Source organism: Aythya marila (assembly GCF_965140915.1).
Source record: "Aythya marila genome assembly, contig: HAP1_HAP1_SCAFFOLD_581, whole genome shotgun sequence".
Taxonomy (NCBI): Eukaryota; Metazoa; Chordata; class Aves; order Anseriformes; family Anatidae; genus Aythya; species Aythya marila.
Window position 1 is genome coordinate 13,987 of NW_028136726.1, and position 10,097 is coordinate 24,083.

At 39.7% G+C, this 10,097-nt stretch overlaps 1 protein-coding gene across 1 annotated transcript; it reads right to left on the reverse strand.

The window, feature by feature from the left end:
• Positions 1-883: 883 nt before the first annotated feature.
• LOC309891494 (ubiquitin carboxyl-terminal hydrolase 42-like) lies at positions 884-7,504 on the reverse strand (the record flags this gene model as incomplete). The annotated part of the gene is made up of 12 exons (XM_082785849.1): positions 884-1,600; positions 1,808-1,949; positions 2,413-2,513; positions 2,708-2,848; positions 3,226-3,337; positions 4,256-4,338; positions 4,870-4,940; positions 5,097-5,164; positions 5,369-5,471; positions 5,631-5,741; positions 6,330-6,530; positions 7,276-7,504. 12 exons carry the CDS (start codon positions 7,502-7,504, stop codon positions 884-886), a joined length of 2,079 nt encoding a protein of 692 aa, XP_082641975.1.
• Positions 7,505-10,097: the final 2,593 nt, after the last annotated feature.

Here is a 10,097-nt window from a genome sequence, read left to right on the forward strand (position 1 = left end):
TCGTAAAGATATGCCATTTAGAAACCTCTCCGGTGATTAGGACACCTTCTTCAGCTCCCAGAGAAAGTGCTTTTGCCCCTCTTGCTTCTGAAGCCATTGCACTAAAAAAGCAAACGCATCTGTCTCCTTCCACCTGCTGCTCTGAGAAAAAAGGCATAGGGGCGAGCGGGGAACAGCCAGTGTTTCTCCAGACAGTGGAGAAAAATGGAAAAACATTCTATAAAGGAACACAAGTTCTCCTTGAGGCACCAACTTGCATCAGAGTGATATGCTCAGTGCTGATCATTAGTTCTGTTCGTGACACTGGACACACAGTATGGAATTGTACTAATTTAAATCCTTCCATTAAATACTATTAGTAGACAGATAAAACTGTAACGAACTTCCATAAAGTCTTGTCTTAATCAGACTGTGCTCATTTTACCTCATTTCCTCTGACAAGCTGTTCAGCTGGCTGGCTCTGAAGGACTCCGTGATGACTTCTCGATTGACTGAAGGCATAGCTCCAGGCATCTGCAATTAAAACGCACAAGTCAGCAGACAAAAAAATACTATTTGTAGTAGTACTGAGGACTAGTCTTGTCAGAATGTCTCCATTAAATGGTAAGCAAGACCGCTGTGAGTTGTATGCATTATCTACACTTCAAAGATAACCCCAACTCACCCCCCAAAATCTACTTTATGAAACTTAGGAATTTTTATCTCAGCTGAGCTTAAGTTGACAAGTTCTAATGTAAGCTCAGGTCTGCAAATTCTAAGGGGATAATACCACAAAGCCTTACGATCACATGTGTGCTGTGTTTTCTCAGTATTTCACCTGAATTAGGAACACAATAAACACTCCCGAATACATCGTAGGTGAGAAATTCTCGATGGAGCAAATCTATGTTTCAAGCGATCCATTTGTTTTAGAAAAGAACATCTCAGAAGGTTTAACAGGTTCAACTCGGCAAGTGGAATCATCAAGTTTCAGTCCGTTTTCTTTAGATTCAGTAACTAACCTAATAGCACCATTTAGTGAATCTGTTTTTGGCAGCTCATGCTGGGATCTTCCTTTGTCAGCATTCTGACAGGAAGAATTGGAATGCTGCAATGTACGGACTACCTTTCCAACCAAAATTCCATTAGAGGACATTGCATTGCATTTCAAATTCCTTTGAAATAAGCCCTTTGACTCCTCCTCAGATTTTCCTGAAGATTCTGCACCATAAGGGACTGTGTTATCAGAGCTGAGTTTAGGATTTTCATTCACTGTTGGCTCCACAAAAATTTCATCAGAAACTTTTTTGTTTGTTTGCATTTGCTTCATTTGCATTACCGAATTTGTAATTGTGGATGAAGGAACAGCCTGGTAGAGATCTTCATCCTCCACAGCACTGCTAAGACAGTCAGGCTGTGACACAGTCTGACGAGCAGGCAATTTATTGTGAATACTGATGGTGATCTTCTGTTTTCTTGACGTATCAGTCATTGAAGGCCTGGTAATTGCCTGGTTTTGAACACAGGCCATTGGTGGTGCTGAAGATGGCCTTTTTAGGGTGACACCAGTGGTCTTTGTGTCCTCTTTTATGGATCCATTTCCATTTAAACGGCTTGAATTCTGTATTTAAAAAGAAGAAATTGCAAGATGGATTAACGCAAACACTGCATGTAACATTTTGAAACACAAAACTCTCCTACTGAGTGTTTCTACAAATGGTCTTAACACCTAAAAAGATGCTTAAAACCAAACAAAAAACCCCACACCAAACCCCAAACCCACTAGCAGTTTGGTGCCGTTATCTGCCCTCCCGCTTCCCTGAATTACCTTAATCATATGAGGAAGAAGTCGTGGTCCCAGAAATCCAGCCTGCTTACTATTAGCCCCCTGCTGACCAGGAGGGAATGAACAGGGATAAGATGGTGCTGGCAAGTAAAACGCACGTTCTCCAAGTGTCAAATCATAGCGCCTTCAGAAAAGAGCAGTGATCGTAGTTTAGTTTTTCTTTCAGCCTACTCTTGGATTAAATCCCATCCTATCATTTTAGAGGAACAGCTCATACGATATGGAAGCCTTCTCTACAGAAGGCTTCGCCAAGACTACAGACTGAAAAGTAGAGAACAGTCTTCCTACTAAGACTATCACTTGCAGAGCAATAATTCATTCTTACACCACAGATGACCTTCATTTCTCTCCTTCTCTAAAGTAGCCAGCTACAGATAACACATAGATAGCAATTTACACGAGTGCTGCAGTTTAAGGCCAAGCAACAAAAGATAATAAACGACACAGAGAATTTCAGGTTAGACAGAACTGAATTAGACAAATAATAATCTTCTCCCGGGACAGCAAGAAAAACACTTGCAAAACAGAAAAATATCAATAACAGGAAAGTAAATCTCTTCTGAACACATTTTAAGATTTGTTATTACCTGATATAAAAAAGTATGTAAGCTTGCTGACCAAGAACTCTTTTAATGTCAGTATGCACTACTTTAGCATCATTCATCTGATACCAAAGTCCATTACCAGCCTGCAAATAAAGACAACGATTTCTTTAGGTGAATTGCACGTTTTCCAATTGAAATCACGGATAGGAACAAAATACACACGTGTCAAATAAAAATATAGTGAAATCTTTTTCCCTAGATACAGTAGCTGCTAGTCATGCTTTAATTGGTTTGCCAGCACAACCTTTACCCTGTTAGAAATGCTGTTGACTTCTACCTTTACATAGCATATATAGTGTCCTGAGTGACAGCTGACACCGTGATGTACCAGCACCGCGTATAAGGCATAGAGCAGTGGTTCTCCCATTGACTGCGACATGTAGGCTCTCAGGTCCAAATACTCCGGATATTTCACCTCCTAAAGAGACATCAAGAAGATAGAAAAATTATCCCAGAGTACTTCATGGACTAGCCAGAGAAAAACACTTCCAAAAAACACAGACTAGAATTGATTTCTAGAATATATTTCTAGAATATATTTCTTGATTCACTACAAATAAGTCTTCCCATAAACAACGGTTAAGACTAGAAGTTGCAGAGAACTGTTTCCTGATGAATCAGCCTTCTCAGAGGAAAGCATATGCTTCTTGTCAAGCGGGAACTTTATTGATATTAAGAGAAAGAATAAGCCATAGTCGTTAGTCTACAATTATCGTCTGAAAATATTAACAACTTTCAGCTTTGGGGGATGTCCCATTACACAATGATATAGTTGCATTACAGTGGTAAATATACCTTGTTGATCTTTCCACCTGTGAAATCTGCAAATCTTTTCAGTGATATTGTGAGAACCTTGGAAGAACGGTGTATGGTAAATCTCTTGGATGCAGGAACCATCTTTTTACACCTTAAAACCAAGCAGAGATAAGTGTTTGAAGGCATCTTCTTTTTTCGCCCCCAAAACAAACTCCTTTTAATGTCTCACGCATGCCTATGCTATTTGAATGATATTTACTTGCATAATAGGTTGGTCTTTTTTCTTTTCATAAACCCATGCACTGCGTGTCAGGTTTGTTAATACACAGAAGAAGGTCAATTTTCCCAACAACTCAGAGCATAGCGGGAACAGGAATCTCTCACAAAAGGGTATGACCAGGTTGGATGGCAAGGTACCATTTCTTGGTCTACAAAAGTGGCTATTTGAACTCCAATCCTGGATACATTCTTTCAGCTTTCAAGGGAAATACAAATACTGAAAGCGGAACGAGAGAGCCTTGGTCCCCAGGGCTAGAAATTGCAAATAATCTCCAACATAGGTCGACTATCAACATCAAAAATACAACAGAAGCACATGGTCATTCTACAGGAGGGAGACATTTAACAGTAGGAAGTCTTCATGTACTGAGCTTGTCTGGAAAGACACTGAAACCATCTGCCATCCTTTGAAACAAAATAGTTCAGTTTGACACATTGCCCGCTCCAAGGTAGGACCTACGGTGTAAGCAGTGAAAATTAGCCACTAGCCCAGAGAACAACGGAAACTGGGCAGTTTACATCAAGAAAAGTACTGTCGAGAGCTAATAAATAGAAAGAACAAAAGTAGCTCTTTTTGAATTCTGATGGCAAAATACAAGCCAGAGAATTGCAAACCCATAGGGAATGCCTATGAACAAGACTTCCCCCCTCCAAGGAAACAAAAATCCAAGTCTTTTATAAACTTCCACAAAACTTGTAAGTAGATCCAAAGTTTAGAGGTAGTCCAACAGAGTCATGCAACATAGAAAACTGACATCTAGGATTAAGACCTAATTCGTCAAAATCTTACTCGCTACATTTATAGCAATTCTCTCCATCCAGCTCTTCAGGTTTCACAAAGAGTTCCAGAGCTCTGCTAACAGACGAAACCGCCTAGAGCAGCGAGAAAGAAGAGCGCAAAGTCACCGTAATTCAGAATTCCAGAGACATACTAGTAGTTTATAAGAGAATCTTACTAACATACTCAAGCGATCTACTAGGAGCACTGTGAAGAAGGAGGCAGAAAGAGCATGCTCAGCATTGACCTCACCTGGAAGGCATTTGACTTTGGAACAAATACTTTTCCAGTAGCCTAGACAGCATCTACAGTGTGCTTTGTCATCAATACTGGGGACAAATTCATCAGTCTAACAATTAGATGTATATTGAGGTAGAACAACAAAGAAGTATGACAGCCTTATAATTTTTGCAGAAAGAGAATTCTTTCCCCTTAAACCCAATGCAAATGTGGAGACTATTTACATGGGTTCCACGGAAGGACAAAGTCCAATCCACTTCCTTAGCACCACCAAGCTCTTACGTTTTAACATTATATGTGGTTTGGTTTTTTAAGTTAAACAAGTTTAATTTAGAAAGTTATGCATGTACTTAAACATCATGAATTATATTTAGAAAACATCTTACCTTTATATCCAAAGTGATATCAAGAAATGCCTCATACGTATCCGAAACTGCTTTGCAATTCAAGCACTTCACTGGAAACAAAATATAAATGCTTAACATTATGTGAAGGAGACTAACTGTCCAAATTCAAGTTGTTGACAGATACTACTTTAGACAAACTACAGACTGCTTTACTACCGACAAAAGACACAGATCAGTTCTAAGGACAGGAATATTTTTTCAAGTACCTCTCGATCTTAGAAATCCTCCAAATATTTGATGAATGATGGTGGTAGCTTGAGAAGATCTGTCCAATCTGGAAATAAATTATAATCAGACCTCAGAAGATTTAAGGCACAGAATTAACTCTTCAAAGAGTTTGATGAAAACCAAGGATGATGTAGACTTGCGTTGCTGATAGTAAATAAGGCACTAAAAGGTGCTAGAGATCATTTCTGAGAGTAAATAAAGGACTAGAAGGTGCTAGAGAATGTATGAAAGTGAACTTGTTTATGCTTACTCGGTGCTTCCGTTCAAGCACGCTTCCTGCATAGCATCAACAGTATAGCGCAAGAACTCGTGTGCGTCTTCTTGACTGCCAAAACGGAAATGTTGTCCTATTCCTAAATAAGAAGATGATAGTATTGACCTCATTTAAAAATGAAATCATTCTTGTATTTCTAAAATCTCTCTTCATTGGAGTGTTAAAACCACTTAGACACATCAAATAATTATTTGAAGATTACAAGCTATCGAAAAGAAACACATCTGAAGCCACTTACGACTGAGATTACTGATAACATGCGTAGGCTCGATGGCATCAACAGTGCAACGCAGGGCCTGGTTAATGTGAGTCTCCATCGTGCACATCATGCAAAAATCTTGTTCACGACCTGAAGAGTGAAAGAACAAAGCATCCCAGTCCAGCGAAATATCCATACCTACAAACATCTAAGTACAATTTAAACTATAGATACAATATCCACTCTCCTTGCTACATTCTATTCTCCCAAGATGCCAATGTCCCAACAGTCTTGTAACATTTCATTTCACACAACTTGACAGAAGAAAAATATCCACTAAGCCTGTATTCAAATGCATGTTGTGATGAGAAATCTAAAAGACTACTGCAAAGTCGCAGTTGTAAAGGCTGACAGGAATGTGAACTCCACAGGCTGCAAAATGTATTACTCTCTAAAATTACTACCAAATGCATTACTGTCCAATGCACTTCATTATTCCCATGAAGCAATAAATGATCCTTTAATAAACAAACAAACAAACAAACAAATAACTAAATAAATAAAACATGGTGCATTAATTGCACTCCATATGCTATTCGGAGCCCACTGCTAATACAGTGCTCAAAGCCAGCTGCTACAGGTAAAATCAGGCAAATAAGCTTATCTCACAGAATCACTGCTGTTCTTTCACCTTCAGAGCTATCCAACAGATTCAAAATACTGTTAGAAAGTACTCACATGACTGGCTGTGCTCAAGAGAAAGCATGTAATTGGCAAGTGGGGGTGTGTAGGTCAAACACTGTAGAGTAGCATTAAGAAAACATGTGTTGCCAAGATTGTACAGGCCAACTCCAACACTTTGTGTTTCTCGCCAATCCATACAAATCTTCTCAGGTGGAAAAAGAATGCTCTGTGGCGGAGCAATTCCATCATTAACGACTGCAAGAAAGTTAAATTTAAAAAGAGATCTTGTTTGTTTGTTTCGAAGAAAGGTATTTAAAAAAATACTATTCTGCAGGAGCACCTAGAGGAGCTAGCTACAATCCAAACCAGAAAAACTTATTGCAGACAGCTTTAATACCACCAAATTCAAATTGGCTGGTCAACACAATGTTTTGGGGGAAAAAAAAAAAAACAAAAACAACTTTAGTCAACCATTTTAATTTTTCTAAGGCAAGGCTAACTGCCATTCTGTTTGTAGCACCTAATGCCAAGTTCCTCTCCATCTATAATCTTTAACCTGATTAACTCAACTACTGTTTTTTTCCTTATTATAACTTAAACCACAAACTTAGACTTGAAATTATACGGTAAAAACGTAAAAACTAGGAACTAGGAATGACGGTACCCCTACAGATACCAGATCTTTTCCTGAGCAATGTTATCCTTCAAAAAACCTGTGAAAAATGGAAGCTGTGAATAGCAACAATCAAACACTTTTCTCTGCAAAACAGAAAAGACATGGAGGAATCTGTGCATTACAAAAAGCTCCCCGTATTTCTCTGTTGACTGTAAATATATCAAAATTAATTTCTGTAACATCAGTCACTTCAGTTGCCTTAGGGGATTCGCTTTTGAAGTCTTTCTTCACAGTAGTCCCCTTCTCTATCAGTGCAACAAGTAAGAACTGCATTTTCTACTTTTGCTTTGAAGACAATGGAGGCAGGATAGAACGCACACTTACTTAGATCTCTTGGGGCAAAAGCCTTAGATTTTTCAGATGATCTACAGTAAATAGCACCTCCACGTCCTTGGGCCACAGAGACTTGGCTTGAATCTTCTGCAGGCACTATCCGGCCCCAGTTGGCGGTGCGTGACATCAGTATTTTAGGACTTGGTTTCTTGGATTTGCCAGACCACCTTGAAGAGGGCTTTTTAGGCTTTGAAGATTTGGGCTTCTTAGCTACGGTCATTGTTCACATCTGCGACAGAGACAGAAGTTCTGGTTGACGTAAGACTATCAAGAAGCACTCCAAGAAGAAAAGAGTAACAGAAGTCCTGTCACTTAATCTCAAAGAAACAGCCTTAAGAACTAAATCGCTGGTATGAATGATTTAAAAAGAATCCCCAAACTAAACACACAAAGTGAAAATTTCCATCTAAACTCTATCAGTATTACTTTTCGCTTCTGCAGAACTAGTGGCTGATGCCATTTCTTTCCCTTCCGTAGGATTTTAATCCATTACAACTCTGGAGTCTTTTTAATATAAAAATGTAGAAGACATTCTCTGAGGGGAATCAGTTATTTATTGATTTCCGGAGTTGCGCAATTATCTGTTAATTAGTACCTATGATCTAATAGATAATTGTTGCAATTATCTATTGCTGGCATTAGTAACGGAACACTATTACTTCACTGCCTGCGTTTTTCTGTTTCGTCTGCACAAAGGTACCCAGAACTCACTGCTACTTTTCTTCTGTCTTTCCAGGGCTCGCCCTCTACCTCACTGTCTACTGCACCAGTCATGAGGGGTTTGTTGTGATTCTATAATGAGCCTAGCTTTTAAATACACCTTTCATGGGCGTCACTTGGTGATAGCAAGTTAATCTGTGAGGGCTCCTCAGTCTACATCATGCGGTCGCTTTTTCCAGGTGAAAAAGCGGAGCTGTAAGTGGCAGTACACCAAAGCCCTGGCATGCTGAGATCCAAGAGGAGAGATGTTTGGCCCTCCTTTTCACTCCTGGGAACCATATACCTCAAAACCCACAGAGGATGGGCTATATCTCAGAGAAATCTTCGGAAAGGAGAGCATGAAGAGCATGTTTGCAAATTTATTTCTCCCTGGGCTTCTTCTGCTTCTCCAAGAAAGACGAGTTTGAATATAACTTTGGCAGCAGTACTTCTGGTGTTTTACTCCTACCACATTTAAAACTCCTACGACAAACTGAAAAGTTAGACTAAAAAGCAGCTCTTTCCGTTCTCCTTTCTAAAGTTGCACGCTTTCCTCATGCAAAACAACAGGGGAATGTAAGCTAGAAACGGAAATGCTGAATGTAAAACAAAACAAAACAAACCTCAGCCCTCCAGGACAAAAGCCAATAACTGCTACAAAGTCCTTTTTAAAATGCTGATTAGGTTTCAAGGTGATACCGCTTTAAATAAGCGTAGTTGTGTGTCCATAGGCAGAAGCTGAATAATGACAGGATGAACTTCTATACTTCATGTTTTGTTACTGTCTTACTGTAGCACACAGGGACTTGTTACCTTTAGGGAAACCACTAACCTCATGGAGGGTTTAAAACATAAGCTAGTTTGTTATACCAAAATGACGGAGAGAACAAAGCATAAAGTGCTTTCAGATTTCTAGCACGCCTTGATTGCTGTCCATTAAACTTCAGACACGTTAAACAAAACACAGTAAATAAGAAAACTCCTAGTCCCACAGCTGGCAAATTGTGTGCAGAGGTTGTAATTAGAACTTTTTTGCCTTGACGTTTTACATTTAAAATTGATTTTAAATCCATTCTATACACACTTTCCATTCCTGAAAAAACAATACGCAAACCTGACAAATGCATTTACATGAGAAATGAAGTCGTCCTTGTCCGATTGGAAGACTAAGGTGACAGCTCCTGGGCTCAGGGATAAGCTCCGATCTTCACCAGTGACAGCTCCTTTTTTAGGATTGAAAGGGAAAATGTTTCAGCAACACATTGGAAACATACTTAAGGGACAAGAAACAAAATCAAGACTGCAGTGAGAAGGAGAACAGAAAAACAATACTGGGGAAAATGGGAAGGGAAGGGAAGGGAAGGGAAGGGAAGGGAAGGGAAGGGAAGGGAAGGGAAGGGAAGGGAAGGGAAGGGAAGGGAAGGGAAGGGAAGGGAAGGGAAGGGAAGGGAAGGGAAGGGAAGGGAAGGGAAGGGAAGGGAAGGGAAGGGAAGGGAAGGGAAGGGAAGGGAAGGGAAGGGAAGACCTTGATCTTTATACTGACCAATGAGATAAGCCTTACACATTTTTAAGTTTATTTTTGACAACTGATTGAGGTGTTACCAGCTATTAAGTACGATTCAAGAGCAAATATTAACACTAGAAAGAAGAAATCCGATCCACCACCACTGTTTCAAAATACATCCATTTCTCATTTGGAGATGACGTCTCTCTGGCAAGGTAGTAGAAAAACTGTAAATACCGATAGAGCTTCCTCTCCCGATGTTCCATATACATACCGATGCTGTTCCTACACCTACGCTCTGAGCATAAATTTATGTTGACATGAGTGACAAGAGAGGGTGTTACTCCTCTCTTTGTTTGCCTTGAGAGACACACCTCTTGTCCATTGAAAAGTAAATTCAAGATTCCAGATCACTTAAGACAGTTGCTATCCCCCCATTCAGAGTTCTGCAGCAGCACTCTTCAGATGTGTTTAGCAGTCTCTTTAGAAAATGTTATCACTTAGGACCTGCTTCTCAGTAGGTCCACGTTTGGCCTCCGCTTAGCAGAGAGTCAATCCCAGCTTAAGCTTTCGTACAAGAGCCCCTTCACGAAACGGAGTTGAACCCTGA